This window comes from Zootoca vivipara, chromosome 5 (genome assembly GCF_965207765.1).
Source record: "Zootoca vivipara chromosome 5, rZooViv2.hap1.1, whole genome shotgun sequence".
Lineage (NCBI taxonomy): Eukaryota > Metazoa > Chordata > Lepidosauria > Squamata > Lacertidae > Zootoca > Zootoca vivipara.
The window spans coordinates 29,070,845-29,087,305 of NC_142588.1; the positions used below are offsets into that span (position 1 = coordinate 29,070,845).

General features: G+C 41.8%; 1 protein-coding gene across 3 annotated transcripts in view; it reads right to left on the reverse strand.

The window, feature by feature from the left end:
• The window catches only part of MICU1 (mitochondrial calcium uptake 1), a 196,689-nt gene that overhangs the window by 17,477 nt on the left and 162,751 nt on the right, over positions 1–16,461 (reverse strand). For all 3 annotated transcript variants that reach the window (XM_088670252.1, XM_035138592.3, XM_060274896.2), the window contains 2 exons: positions 14,709–14,846; positions 6,487–6,595 (listed from right to left, as the gene is read on the reverse strand). In XM_088670252.1, coding sequence (XP_088526378.1) covers positions 6,487–6,595; positions 14,709–14,846 — 247 coding nt within the window. The remainder of the gene's footprint in view (positions 1–6,486; positions 6,596–14,708; positions 14,847–16,461) is intronic.

The following is a 16,461-nucleotide window of genomic DNA, read 5'->3' on the forward strand; positions in this document are numbered from 1 at the left end:
CAAACATGTTCACATTCAAGGTTTCCTAAGTACAGCATCGATCTTTTCATATCAAAGCCAGCTTGAATCTTAAGCTATTTCTAAAGCCTGTATTTTTAGAACTTACCGGTGCCTTCCATCACTGACTAAAACATTTGTCAACATGTGTAGCAGCTTATTTTACATCAGCAAGCACTGAGAATCAACACACACTGCCTTCCAATTCTTATTGTCTCTTTGAAGCTAGTGCTTCAAATCTACTGTATGCACAGTTCTCCACATATCAAAGGGCCCTAGAAGATTCTAGTTAGATCTTATGCTTTTATCAACAGAAACTGCAAAATGTAAAAGCTGCTGATCACAATAAGGCTTTATCTCTCAGGGTCAGGGAGTACCGTGGTAGTGCAATGCCCTGGGAATGAATTGGCAATGCCATTACTTTCTCCAGCCCAGTAACATATAGTCATCCTTCCTGTGTGACATTTTCAGATCTAAATGTGGCTTACAGTACCATTCCCACCAGTGAGGCTTGCTTGTCACCTTGCAGGCAGAGAGACTGAGGAGGCAGAGAAACTGCTTTAGCGATGATTTGCAAACCTGTTCCAAACTATGGGTTAATATCCTGGTTTGCAGCCCATCCCTAACTATGGTTTAGGAATTCAAAATCTTCCATAAAAAACTATTGTTAAGTAATGCATCTATATAGGTCCTAGACAGCCTTGGGGAAATAATCCCTTCTTACACTAGCAAAGATCATTGTTATGAGGATAGAAAGTCCTCATTAGATTCTTGGAGAAGGGTGAGATACAAAAGTGGTAAATAACTGAGTTTGGCATAGGATGCAGACTTTAGAATTTCTTCGGTAGCAACTCTGTTTTTCTTGATGCTGCTTCAGGGGAGAAAAGAAATCTCTTAATTTATAAAGAAAAAAATACACTTTGGCAGATGGCACTCTTATCACTTTCAAATTGTGAGTCTTGGTGTAGCTCTTTGCAGAACTGGATGCCAGAGGTTAAATAGTCAAAACGTGGCCCGATTTGTCATGCTGCTGGGCAGCCACATACCCGGTAGCTAAATGAGTTTGACAAACTTAACTTGCAATCAGAAAACCAGAAAGTTGATCAGGATTTTCCAGTTTTTCAATGTGCTTAATTTGACAGTAATATTTAGATGTTTGTGGGAGAGTCCGGGATTTTAAAATCAGCCCATTATACCATGAATTTCTGCTCCGGACCCACCCAAGTCTAAAAGAGAGAGACTATTTTTTTTTGGGGGGGGAGAACTGTTTAGTGCTGGGTTGAATTTTTGTGCATTTTTGTGCAATTTCCATTTCAAATGCTGCTCTTTTGATAAGGCAGGACTGAAAATATTATCTTCCAAAAATAAGCAAAAAACAAGAACACCTTATGTTCACCCTATGCCAAAAGTGGTTCCAGTAGTTTTGGCTGAGCCACAGCATATGATTGTACAAAGTTAACCTATCATAAATGTATTCCGCCCTGTGGAATGCCCTCCCATCAGATGTCAAGGAAATAAACAACTATCTGACTTTTAGAAGACATCTGAAGACAACACTGTATAGGGAAGTTTTTAATGTTTGATTTTTTTGCATTATTATTATTATTATTATGTTGGGAGCCACCCAGAGTGGCTAGGGAAACCCAACCTGATGGGCAGAGTATAAATTAATAAATATATTATTATTATTATTATTATTATTAGCAGAAAGTTACAGCTTATCTCTTTTCAAAAGACCTAAAGTAAATATAGCTTTGTCCTCCTCTTTTTCAACCATGGTAATTGACTCCAGGGTGGGGAGCAAAATGAAGAATTCTTACCAGCAGAGATAATTTTCAGTTTCCCAGGAAAAAAATTAATTAGCAAGAAGCTCCTTCAAGGTCACTGATTAGTATGTTAAATGCATTACTGACAAGGGTTTTGCCCATCCATCTCTCCGTATCACCAGCATTCCTTGATTCCCCCTCAAAGTTTCAATCCAAACCTTACATTTTCTTCTCTAAAAGAACTGTGAGAACATGAGTTATGACTAGAATTGCATTAATGTTTTCCAGGGGACTTGTTAAATTGTCCTGTCAGCTCATGATTGGTCATGACTATAATTCCATGTTCGCTAGAGCTAAAGACAGAAGAGATCTCACTATGCGCTGCCTGTATCCTGCAATTGTGGCAAAAATATTCCTCCACAGGGTGCCGGCAGCCTCCCCCCAAGAAGAAAAGCATCAATCAATGCCAATTATGAGAAGGGCTTCTCAAAAGAGCTAAGCACAACAAGATGGATGGCAACAATAATTGGTCTCCACTGAGCGCTGCATTTATGCACAGACACGACAGTGGGCTACGTTCTAGAATACTGTAGATTTGTGCACACCGTGTGCAGTCGTGGACTTGGAGGAACCCCAATTTCAGTTATTCCCCACCCACCCACCCTGCAAAAATTCTGGTCCAGAGGGACAGAAACAGCAGGAATGTGACATTGAACCCACCCAGGGTGCTTCTCCTCATGGCTTGGAGTGTAATGGCTGCACAGAGCCCAAACAGCTCCGTAACTGACTGAACACTTAATTAGATATTGTGCTTTTGAATGCAGTCGTCTTCCCAAGAGTCAAAGCTTTGCAGTGCTTTGGCCAGCTGGTTCTCAGCACATATTTCTCTTCCTCAGACTTTGCTTACTGTCGGGTCAAATGACTGCTGGAGACTAAGTATTGCAGGGTCTGCTGCAAACTGAAGGACCTTCAAGGCTTCTCCTGACACATCCATGCAGATCAACAATCCCACAAAGAACAGAGGCATCTCCATTTAAAGGTCCTGGAGCTGGACTAGAAAAGGCTGATAACTGAGACTTTCGAGAGCTACTGCTAGTTCTGGATTAGGTGGGTCTAGTCCAGGGATGGGGAACAGCCACTACAATCCTATCCCCTCTGCCCAGAGGCCATGATGGCTGGGGCTGATAGGGGTTGGAGTACCACAACACCCAGAGGGCGGAAGGTCCCACACCTCTAACCTAACCTGATTCAATACAACACACTTTCGTATAATTTGCCAGGGACCAAAAAACAGCAGCAGTGAACGTTATGATTTCCAGGTTCCCCTTCCCTTGCTGAGTTCATTCCTAATAGCCCTTCTTTGAAATAGCAGCCCCCCCCCCCAGTTGGAACTATTTCTCAACTACCACATAGGAGGCTGCACTTTAGCACAGCGGAATCAAATCTCAGTGGGTCTTGGGTGCAATGAATCAATGCAGCATTTGGTTTGCTTCCTTAAAATCGCAAAGCATACTGTCAACACAGAATGGGAAACTGGCCGGATACCTGCTCTCCTCGGACTTGTGCACCATAGCATTTGTTTTTAAAACACAGAGACAGGAAATAGGGGAGAGTCACAATTTCCCATCACATCCACGCTGGTTCATCATGCAATTTTTTTTTGGGGGGGGGGAGATTGCTTACTAACAATGCTCATATTACAATTCTAACCCACAAAACATTTTTTTAAAAGGGCTAAATCAAGCTAGAGGAGTAGATCCCAGCAACCAACACTTAATTTTTTTTTCTGAGGATCGTTCATCTGGCTTGTTGGGTGTTGCATCTCAAATAAAGTGGCATGCTTTTGGGGTAGATACCTTAATGTAGGAAAAAGAGAAATAGATTGCAAGGCATAATTGAAAAAGTTTTGTTTAATGTGCATATATTTAACAAAAAATGGGTTGCATTTAAGATGGGCCTCCCCAAAGCATGTCATAGCAAAAGAAAAAAAGAAAAAGGCTGCAGGCAAACAGCACCTTTTTACTGGGAAGCTCAGCACCTCAGTTTCATTCTGGACAGCTGCTTCCATAGAAACCCCATGTTGCTTCTTAAACAAAAAACAAAAACAGGGAAAATCTGTTCTGTATGGGTAGTTGGAGGGGAGGAAAAAAGCATATACGTTGGCAGCCTTCCCCCTTTATACAAGCCCGTGCTTTTGCTGAAATGAGGTGGGTGGTAGAATTTAATGAGCAGTTTGGTGGTTCTGCAACAGGAAAGGATCTCTCAAAATAATTTAGTTATGTTTCACCCTTCAACATGTGACCCTTCTATTCAGAACTGTAGGTCTTGGAAGAAAAGGTGGTTCAATAGATTTAGTACTGTACTTGCCAAACCCCATGGATTACCAAAAGTATTTTGATGGATAAAGTTTTCTGAATGGTTGCTATTCCGCTGATAGAAATTATACCTTGAAGGTATACTTACCTACCTAGACTTACACATCATCCCATTCCTACAGTCTTCTCCCCCCCCCCATGGTGGGGGCAAATGTCAGGTATGGTTCAAGGACGGAAATGGGAAGCAGGCAATAGCACTTTATACTACTCACTTCCCACCCACGCATTTCGATTTATAACATTTCTAAATCTTTACAAACAGAGTATGCTACCTTGGGGGCTGGGTGGAAGAATGATTTATATGGCACACACAGATTGTGTTTAATGATCAAATAAAAGGTACTGTTTCAATAATCAGAAAATCTATTTATAATTGAACACATTACTCGGGGGGCGGGATATTAGCTTCTTTCGTTATTTAGGTATTTGTGCAAGAAACAGCAAGCATAGCCTTTTCTTAATTTAATGGAACTACAGTACTGACTTGTTTGGGAGATCCCATTTATAACCTTAGGTAAATGTACCATGTCATCAAACTGAGAAGATCTTGCCTGTATAATGATATTATTAATCACCATCAGAGGCTAACTGTCCAGTATACTGAATATCAATTAATATTGCCTTTGCAAAACTGCACCCAAATCCAACTTACTTCTTCACAAGCTTCAGTTTTTCTTTGTTACGCCCACATCCACTGACAATATGGAACACTCACACAGAATTGGGACAGTGTAAAATATTGATGTTTACATCAGTAGGAAGTATGCAAATACTGTTTTTTTATATTATTTATATCCACTCCGTTTCTAGTTCTCTCTCTCTCTCTCTCTCTCTCTCTCTCTCTCTCTCTCTCTCTCTCTCTCCGTCTGAAAATCTTGTAGCAACTTTTGGAAAGTTTAGGAAATCTACTGCAGCATAATTTAGCGCAGAGAACAAAATTGTGCAGTGAAATTTAAGTTGATCTGCTGCAAATGAAATCACTTATTCATGAACTCTATTGCAAACATTGTCTGTATTTGCTATGCTAATATGTGCTGGATGGGAAATCGGGACGCTCTACATTTTGTAACCAGTGCTGCAACAAAAATGGCAACTCCTCTGCAAATGGGAATCCAGCAAATCCACAGAGCACTGGGAGAGAAGCATATGAGCATGTGGCTCCCCAAGTCATAACATGGTCATAACCTCCAGGTATAGGGTGGTATATAAATTCAATAAATAAATAAACAAACAATAAAATAACCATATTGTCTCCCGATTGTCTGGAGATGCCAAGGGTCAAGTTGGAGCCAAGCCAATCACCCAAATTTAAGAGGTTACAAACTATGGTGAGCGTCAAGATGCTTTGTCAAAACATCCTTAACGTGGACTGCAATATAACAAATTGTGCAAACATGCTTCTCACTACGCAATTCATGTGGTACAGTCCTTCCTAGAGTGTACCACTTTAGACTGCAGTGGCTGTCTCTAACTTCCTCTCTCTGTGAACAAAGCACCAAGAGGTGAGTTTCAATTAATGTTGCACAACAGAGGAATCCAATACAGTCGTACTTTGGATCTTGAGCAACTTGCAATACAAATATTTTGCGTCCCGAATGCTGCAAACCCAGAAGTTTTGTAAACTTTGGAACCCAAACATCCGTCGCGACTTCCGCAGCTTCTGATTGGCTGCAGGAGCTTCCTGCAGCCAATCGGAAGCCGCACCTTGGTTTCGAAACCATTTAGGAAATCGAACAGACTACCGGAACAGATTCCGTTCGACTTCCAAGGTACCACTGTACAACAGTTGTGCTAGTTGAATCTCATTGTGCAACACACTCTTGCACAACAACATCCTGCTGGTACAAAACATGTCAGCAGAATAAGTAACTTTAGTGCTACATTGGATGCAACCTAATCCAGGAAAACCTTTTTCAAAATCAGCATTTTGTATTGGTACAATAAAATATCTTGAATTCCAAAAGAAGAGCTCATTTTTCACCCCAAACCATCTTTGAATGTTACCCTTCCTAAAAGAGAGCTCCTGGCATATACAGTACAAATTAGCACAGCAACAAAATGCTTTCCATATAAACTCTTTCCCTGATGTGCTGTTTCTCTACAAGCAAGGAACATCAGTACTATGTCACCTCCAGCTGGGAGAGCTGGTAGATCAGACTAGTTGGCCTGCAAGGGCTAATGTTCTGCCAGCCTTTAAAAAAATATGTATCTAATAATGATTTCATGAGTCTTCAATACACTAAATATCCCAAATATTGTCATTTAAAGAAGGTGTGGTGATGTGAACATGCACACCTGGCCTCCCTCTTAAAGAAAATACAACATCAGGGGCATAAAATGTTCCATACCTTTATCAAGAGATGCTCCAGCCATGTGATAAAAGCTTAAAGCTGTATCCACATCATTTATATTTTTCAGGAACGTGAAGAAGTTCTCGACCTCCTCAAATGTCAGACCCTGCAATGGGAATGAATTTGCTTTCAGTCTAGGACTTGAACAAAGAGAGAAAGGATAGTGAAAATGCAAGGTGTTTTAATTATCACCATAACCCCCGCTTTTTTGTGTGCCCAAGGGGCTGTGGGAACTTTGAGAAAACATGGGAGGCTCAATGCGATGCGTACTTACTTGTAAATCAGTCCTATTTCCTTTAATGGCTTGTACCTTAAAAACTGCAGCCTTAAATATGTGTGGAATGAAGATTCCCGTGGAAAGTGTCATCACAACCAGCACAAAACAATCATGCTAAATGCCGTGTTTAGGCTCCCCAAAAACCTTGCCTGCTCCAAAGGAGGGGGAAAAAATAAGGCATTCTCTAGCAGCACAAAATGAAAACAACTTTGATTATTTTTGCTTCTCTTAAGATGAAGTGTCGCTGTAACCTTCCTCATGTGGAAAGCAAGGCTTCACTGACAAGAGGTATGTAGGCTTATAGCACCGCAAGAACTCAATGGGATGCTTCTATTGCCCTTTTGACAAAGTGTGGCCTCAACTGCACAGGCTGCCTCTGCCAGGGCAGTGAAGAGGGTGGGTTTCTCTTAGCATTTGATGGTGGGGAAGACTAGATGGGTCCTTCCAGCTCCACGATTCTATCAGGCATAACTGAATTAGAGGGAATAAATGGCTTGGATGATAGGAGGGGCTACCATAAAAATAAATCTAGTGAGCCGTGAAAGGGAGAGGATGAACTTCCAACATTTCTTCCAAAATGTTCTCACTGTCACTTTCTCTCGCAGGTAACACAAATTCAGTCACATCAATTGGCTGGAATATATGAGGTGAGATGGATGAGTGGTTTTGGCAGCGTTTCCTGGGACCCAGGAGATCAACAGAAGGGAGTGCTGGGCAATCTTTGCTGCTTTAAACTGTAACACTGGGTCTTGAATCAAGTTTAGAAAGGCAGCTTTTTTCTTCTCCCCTTCAAACTTATTCAGATACAGAGCAAGAAAAGGATGCCACAGGGCAAGTTCAGGGAATCAGTGAGGAGAGAAAAGGCTTTTGCCAGGAACGTTACCCCTGCCTGCATGCCTGATACCAAAAACGTGCAGCCTGAAAAGCAGGATACTGCTGCTAACTGATCATAAATAAAACTAGGCCAACTGATGAACTTGTCTGAAATGCTATTTAACTGAATAGAATGTCAATGAGAATTGTAATGGACATCACAGGTTTAAATGTGTTTTCCTAGTAAAACCTTTTTACTGTAAGGTATCATGCACTGTGGGTTAAACCACAGAGTCTAGGGCTTGCCGATCAGAAGGTCGGCGGTTTGAATCCCCATGACGGGGTGAGCTCCCATTGCTCGGTCCCAGCTCCTGCCAACCTATAGCAGTTTGAAAGCACATCAAAGTGCAAGTAGATAAATAGGTACCACTACAGCAGGAAGGTAAACGGCGTATCTGTGTGCTGCTCTGGTTCACCAGAAGTGGCTTTGTCATGCTGGCCACATGACCTGGAAGCTGTACGCCGGCTCCCTCGGCCAATAACGCGAGATGAGCGCTGCAACCCTAGAGTCGGTTACGACTGGACCTAATGGTCAGGGGTCCCTTTACCTTTTTATCATGCACCTTCTGCTTTTGAACTCTTCAATATTGATTTTAGCAGTGTTAATTGCTTCACCCATTTATGGCATTTAAGTTTTGTTTTTACTTCGTTGTAAAGAGCTTTGATAGGGGTGGTAAATAATATTGTAATTTCCCAGACATGGGCCTCAGAAACAGAAGCAATAAATGCTTTTTCCCCAAGCTGGTCCCATCCCTACTATATTACTTCAGAAGAGGGAATTTGCTGGTCTAAAGCAGCAAACACAAAAAGCATAATTAAGATACAAACTGGTAGGAAGAGGAAAGGCTTCCAACCCCAATTGGCTTAAGGAGAACTAAATAAAAAACAGATGCTTAATAGTAAAGGTGGCTTTTTTTCAGCAGGACGTCCCATGGGAACCAAAATCTGCTCAGGAGGTTTCCCTAACCACTTCAAGCAATTTTGAAAGTTGGGGGTGGCAGGGGAAAGGAGAAGAGTGGAGGAATTACGGTGCATGAGTGGAGCTACAACATTGGATACAACTAGTATCAGGAATTTATGTTTGCCACCAACTGTCTAGTTCTGTCCATGGGTAGCTTTCAGGACTAAAACAACACAGCCCCAGTCAATGGAGTGTATTCTGCCTATACTTTTTAGTACCTCAACAACACAGTGGAGAAATTTTCTTGCACAAAATAATAAAAAAGCCACAATTCCCGGTCATCTGATGAATGTACCGGCTTCCATGCTGGTAAACAAACTCTCCAATTCATGGCACCAATGTGTCCATGGCTGCCATTTTATGCTGGTGACAGAAAGATAAAGCAGTCTTTCTTTACTAATCCCCCCCTTAAATGAAGGATCTGAACCAAAGAAGGCTTATCCTGGTTACAAACAAGCATTTTGTACACGGACATCCAAGGCAGGCAGATAACAAAACTAATTTTTGCAATGGCAACCAAATCCAGACAATGAGCTGGAAAGACAAGAATTGGATGTGAGCAAGCACTATCTGTGATGGATGGCAGCTCTAATTTAATTAGTTACTGCATAACTCTGCAAAAAAGCTGTCAAACGTTTGCTGTCTGGTGGTAAACACAACTGGCTACACTTGCAACTCCTGTATCCGCTCTAAAGTCCTTCCTAAAGAACACTTTGCTCCAGGGGTTACTAATAAAGTGGCCTTCCAGGGTACAGCCTTGAGCATTTAATATCTGTTCTTCAGTCTCAGATGCAATGCAATTTATAAAGAGCTTTCTTGTTAAAACAGCACATTTTGATCATTGCGACGCTTGGGGACAACAAAGAGGTTGAGGTGCATTAAGATGTGCTAAATGCATGGATTGTGTGGCCATCTCTGTGATGCCAAGTGAAAAAAAAAAGTTTGTTCTTCTTAAAGTCATGTTGCTTTTCTCTCTCCTTTAATGAGAAAAGGGACTTGACCACTTACTTCCCCCCTTTTTTTTAATAATCTATTTTTATTAATTTTCCAATTAAAACACGATTATATCACATTCATTATTTCAAATTATACAAATACATATCAATTAAACCGAATATTATGCCAAATCATATAATATTTTCTGGAGTTCCCATGCTTCAAAAATTTGGGGATTCCTCGCACCCGTCTACTGCCGTCTTTTTCTAAAGTCCAAATCTTCACTCAAAATCCAAAATAATCCCGATCTTTCCCCACCAGTCACTAAAATATTTTCTTCTTTCATCCGATTTTTTCACAGCTGCTGAAATAAGTATCAAACGAGAGTTCACATATATTCTTCTCCTGTGTGAGTTTTAATCGTCCTGCCCCCCCCCCATATATCTTCTGTCTGGAATGTCCTGTTGCGTCAGCATTTCAACACGGAGCAGCGCCATCTTAAAAAGCTTAGATCACTTTCGCTTTCTTAAGCTTTTTATTTTTTAAACCAACGATCTTTGTAAAATTTACAGCTTTTCCAGGCAAAGAAACAGCAGTCACATTATGCATAGACTCTTGATAAGTTTGTGGCTCTTCTTGCCCTGTAGCTGAACTTAGCTTCAGATCGCTGTTCAAATTCAAAGTGCGTCACAACCATAAATCCACCGAACGCATTCCAGGGACTCCGACCGTCCAGTTATTGACCACTTACTTCCCCAGCCCCACACCTTCACATGTCAATTCCACCTCTTCCTCACATACACAATTCAGTGTTACCGTACTTTTCCGTCTATAAGACGTCCCCATGTATAAGACGCCCCCTATTTTGGGGGGCTCAAACTTAAGAAAATGGGGGAGGGCCGCCCAGAGTTGTTGAGCTTTTTGGGGGGAGAGTTGACCAGAGTTGTTGAGCAATTTTTTTGGGGGAATCCCGAACCTAATATCACTCACCCAACTTGCAAACGCTAACAACCGCAAGCGACACAAGCCAAAATGCCGAAGCGGCAGCCATCCAAACCAGCCCTTGCCAATAACCCACCCATTTCACAAAGCAGCAGCCAATACAAAGCAGCCCTTGCAGTAGACACCATCCACCCACCCAATCGCTAGATCCTGCTCGCAGATGCAACCAATCGCCCGTCCCCTCTCTGCACTACCCATGTACCGGTATAAGACGACCCCTCCTTTATACTTTATTTTGGAGTAAAAACCCCTCATCTAATACATGGAAAAGTATGGTATATCAACATTAATCAAACATACCTCGAAACCCAGGGACACAGAAAGCAAGCCATGGTTAACATCAGTCAGGTGTTAATACCTAACCATCATAAAGAGGTAGAGGAGATGTGGATTCAAGAAGGGAGAGGTCCTCTTAGCTAGCGTTGGAAAACCTGTGGCCCTCCAAATATTGCCCCTGGCTATTGGTCATGCCAGCTTGGGCATCCTTACTCTTAATGGCCAAACTAGCATCATGACTGCAATGGTCCTGCAGGCACTAACATAGTCACATATGTTACAAAAAATATCCCATGAGAAAGAAGCAGGGAAAAAAACCTAAAAGACTGGAAGAAAGTGAGAAATGTATTTCCTACTTTGCAAAATAGGCACACAATTGCCCCAATGACTGAAGTATTATTTAGGGAGAAGAGGAGTTATATACAAACAGAGGAGAGCATTTCCTGACACAAAGCAAACAAAGGAAAAGACACTTTAAGTGACTTTAAGGCTCTGGCTAATCCAGAGACAGAAACATTAATAGTGGAGATGGCTTTCCAGGTATTAGCTGATAATGAATGAAATCACACATGTCTTCATCGTTAAAAGCAAACGGGACCTCTTGGCAGTCCTGAAAAAAATAATGCAATAATTGCTCAAAAGGACACAGTCCTTCCTACAAACTATTAATGAACCACTGTTCCAGACAAGTGCCTGGAATTGGAGTATTACTGGAGCAATATTTTATTGACGCCATAAAGCTAAATGGACCTTCTGAAGAACTGAAGTCATCACTGATACTGAGACTCTACCAAACAGTCAGGATGGTTAACCCCAGTTTAGAGAGGCACATTTTGTCTTGGAGGCTCCCTTGCAAAAACCATTCAGGCTTAGAGATGCTGGGAAGAATATATTTCAGGCATCATTAGCCTCCACTAGTTTTACAGGATGATCCCAAGGCGACTTTGCTAGTATCTGACTCAGTTTAGTAAAATGCAGCTTGCACTGGCAGAATCCTTCAGGCAACGGAGTCATAGCCCAAGTTATTTTAACGAGGCCCCAATAAAACCCTGTTTTGCAAAAGGCTTTGGCATGCTTGCTTATGTCATGTTTTCCCACAAACAACTTTGATGTGAAACTCTGTATGTTATGATTAGAAGAACGTAGGTTAATCTACAGGGGAGTGCATTAATTTGCAGAGTAGGTGTGCTTTTGTGTGCAGTTAGCTAACACATGTCCTGCTGAACAGCCAGGGGTTTCCAATCTGTGATCCAGAGGTCCCACACTGTGGGAGGAGGAGACTTTGCAATGCTGGAAAAAGTTTCCCTGAAAAGTCTTGCCTAACATTGCAGGGGAGACTTGGGTATATTCTGAGTGCTCTCAGTGGATGATAGTAAGACCCAATATTAACTTGAGTTGGTATCTTAGTCTTAGACTATACCCCAGATTCCTTTGCAGCATGCAAAAAATCCTTGGAATAAACTCTGGGCATCCTCAGCAGACATGCTGGTGTAGAAAGGATAGCCTGGAGCAAAGAAGTTCGAAAACCATTGTCTTGGACTAAATCCCAACCTTCTGTTTCTCTCTCATAGGCTGCATTATTATTTTTTATTTTGCTTTTTTTCTGGGAGTGAGCCCCACTGAAAACAGGGTGACTTACTCTTGAATGAACGGGAATAGATTTGCTCTGTTAACAAATTAAGTATTTATGTCAATGACTTCATCGATTCAGCTGCTTTCGAGCTTCTCTCCCTAATCTCTTTGGCTTGAAACCTGCACCAAGTCTCTCACTCCCTGCCGTGGTTTTTCTCTTTATCTTGTCTCCAGGAACCGCTCAGACTTTCCACTAAAGAAATTCCCCTTATTGACCATTAGTTTGTCACTTTCAGTACTGCACACTCTCCGTCTTCCCCTCACACCAACTCTACCTTTTGCTCCTTCTATGACCTGCAGTCTATCATTGCAATGGCTTTCTTTGAAACACTGTTCCTTTTTTTATGGCCATTTTCAACTATGTATTCTCAACTCTGATTTGTTTGTCCCACAGTCCCATCCAACTGTTTGCTCCAGTAATCTCCAGCTCCAGTTTCCCTCTGAACTCACTATCCCTGTTCACACTCTTGAGTTGCTGAGCCCCTTCGGAGGCAGTAAACATATCAGTCAAACTTCATTCCATTAAAAAGTCCATTATCTCTTCTCTGGCCAAACACCATCACTACGTCCCCCCCCCCCAGGAAAACCCATTCATTCCAATAATCCTCAGAGCTTTGTCTCTACCTTTTATACTCTACCAAAGTCTACTCCTTCCTCTCCCCCATCTTTGGACTAAGACTTCATCACTACTCCAATTCAAAAAAAATGAAAGCTCTCCAAATTTTCTTGCCTCTGCCACAAATTTTTGAGGTGCCTTGTGGCGCTGTGGTCTAAACTACTGAGCCTCTTGGGCTTGCCATTCGAAGGTTGGCGGTTCGAATCCCCACGACTGGGTGAGCTCCCGTTGCTCGGTCCCAGCTCCTGCCAACCTAGCAGTTCGAAAGCACGCCCAAAAGTGCAAGTAGATATATAGGAAAATTAAGAAATAGAAAAAGAAGAAATGGCTTTTCAATGCAGAAACAGAGGTTCTTAATCAGCTCCAGCGGGAAAGTAAATGGCGTTGCTGTGCGCTGCTCTGGTTTCGCCAGAAGCGGCTTAGGCATGCTGGCTGCATGACCTGGAAAAACTGTCTGCGGACAAACGTCAGCTCCCTCGGCCAGTAAAGTGAGATGGGCACCGCTACCCCAGAGTAAGACTGTCAGGGGTCCTTTATCTTTTTACTATTGCTAGGCCTCAAACCGACCCCTTGAATCTTCACATGGGAATAATATTTACTTGGCTTGAAGGCACACTAAGCCAAACCATGGTTTAGCATGAATGTGCAAGCTCCTAGGGAAGAGATTGTGACTACTTTGCTCCTCCACAGTTGTTTTGTTGTCATGCCAGGCTTAACTATCCTAGGGCTTGGATTCAGGATTGTCAGCTGTCCAAATCCAGTCTCATGGTTCAGCTCTCTCCATTTACTCATGAGACGTAAATAAGGTTTGTTCTTCGTTTATAGGTTGCGGTTCGTTTGGGAGAAGCTAAGCTAGGTTCAGACGAGGTGACCTCAGTGTGGCGCAGCAGAAAAAAATTACTGGGGAGGTGAGCAGCAGCTACAATCTGCTCCCTCGGGGGGGGGGGGATGGTTGCACTGGCCAGCTCCCCATCTTGATATATTCTCTACTTGGAATTGGATTACAGCAATGGAAAAATAAGAAATGGCTTTTCAATGCAGAGACAGAGGTTCTTAATCAGTTTTCATTTTGGTTTAATTGTTACGTGCAGAGATAGTTAATCAGAAAAGGAGCGCTACAGGTCTTCTAAGGAACTGTCAAGCCATTCTTGGGCTGCCATAACTGAGTACTTTCATTAGCAGATTAAAATATGTCCTTTCACTTTTAAGTGTTTTTATTCAAGGTCTCTCAGCGTGCATTTAACTTCTGCAACAGCTCCAACCTCGTCCCCCCCTCAAAATTATGAGCCTACTTTCCATAATTTATTTTCCCCACATAAGTTCATAATATATAAATGACAAATTACCCAGTCAAAATGGATAATTAATTCAAGGTCAAGCCAGTTAACTCGGGCAAAAAAAAAGGAACACAGGGGCATAACACTATGCAGAAGTATGAGCTTTGAAAGCCAACATGTTTGTAACCCCTCCGTATATCCCCCCCCCCAACTGTATGGCCACATTTTCTTCTTGCTGCGTATGACCAAACAGTGGTGATCTATACGATTATCCCTATCAGACATGCCAGCCCACAATCCAGCCAAACATTATTTGCGCTCACAAGAAGTCACAGCCTATCTCCGTTTCACTGCCCAAAGGCTACTCACTTCTCCATCCTGGAAATGCTTCCTGAGTTGTTTCAGCATGAGAGTGAGCTTTTTCGATTGCACTCCGCTATAAGCCAGAAGCATGCTGCCAAACTGGCGCTCTGTGATCCGGCCATTTACTGGATCGTGCCTTTCAAACTGGAACAGAAAAGGAACAACACCGATTTGTCAGTTTTATGCATCAATAAGCCACAACTTTTTGTGTCCTTTCATGATTAAAAAAAAGGCATTAATTTTTGCTGCAGCAGTAGTGGAGATAAGTCTTGACATTTCACAATAGCACTCTACATTTCTCAATTAGCCCTGGAAAAGAATAATTCCCTTCACAATTCCCAGTAGCCATGTTAAAATGCTGATTTCCACTTTATATCCAGGTTTTCTAATGGGGGGGGTCTCCATTAGGTCTTGATTAGCCTGGCATATGCAAGTAATTGTTTTCTTCTAGCGTCTTGTATTTTTCAGGACGTAAAGCATTATTTTATTAGATACCACCACAAAGGTTTTCAAAGACGGTTTGCTTGGCTTCTAATGGGTGTACATGGTTTTATAATCGGTTTTGGTTTCTAAATGAATCCAAAATTTTCATTCATGCTAAAAATGTGAAGAGTATATTTCCTTCACCATTAAATACATTATACATAACAAGCCTGAAAAACATGGCATTCTACACATTGATGTGTACGGGGTAGTCAGACTGCTTTGAACTAGAAGTGCTGGGATAAAGAGATGGCAATTCCTTCAAGGCATCTTTCTTCAAAAGGAATAAGTCAGAAAGACTTGGTCACATTTTTCAGATGTCACAGCCAAACATGCTGTGAGCTCCTCAGTGTTCCATTCTGAGTATTCAACCAGCACACTGATTCCCTTTTTGACTGCCTGGCCCATGGCAAGCATAGTTTGCTGTGAGATCTGAAGCAGGTAAACAATGGGTGTTATTAATCACAATTTCTTTCCAAACCAGAATTTTGGGTGTGTGTTTTTCTTTTGTATATTCTGTTGTTGTAAATCACCTTGAGTATAGGAATATAGAAAGGTGTGAATACATAGTAAAAGTGAAATAAAAAAAATGAAATGAAGAATCTAAAACCTATTTAAAACTGGCTTCCCAAGTATTGCTAATATAGTATAATATGGTATAGTTTGCCTAATCTGGATGTCCTGCTTGCTGCAGCTCAGGAAGTGGAGAAGGGAACGTACGCATGTTCAGTGCTTCCAATACTCAAATATTTTGGCTATAACACCTGAACATGAACCTCAGGATAAATAGAGGCATTTACTTCATCATGCGAAAGGCTGGACTAGATGAATCCCAAGCAGGAATTAAGATTGCCGGAAGAAATATCAACAACCTCAGATATGCAGATGACACAACCTTGATGGCAGAAAGCGAGGAGGAATTAAAGAACCTTTTAATGAGGGTGAAAGAGGAGAGCGCAAAATATGGTCTGAAGCTCAACATCAAAAAAACCAAGATCATGGCCACTGGTCCCATCACCTCCTGGCAAATAGAAGGGGAAGAAATGGAGGCAGTGAGAGATTTTACTTTCTTGGGCTCCTTGATCACTGCAGATGGTGACAGCAGTCACGAGATTAAAAGACGCCTGCTTCTTGGGAGAAAAGCAATGACAAACCTAGACAGCATCTTAAAAAGCAGAGACATCACCTTGCCGACAAAGGTCCGTATAGTTAAAGCTATGGTTTTCCCAGTAGTGATGTATGGAAGTGAGAGCTGGACCATAAAGAAGGCTGATCG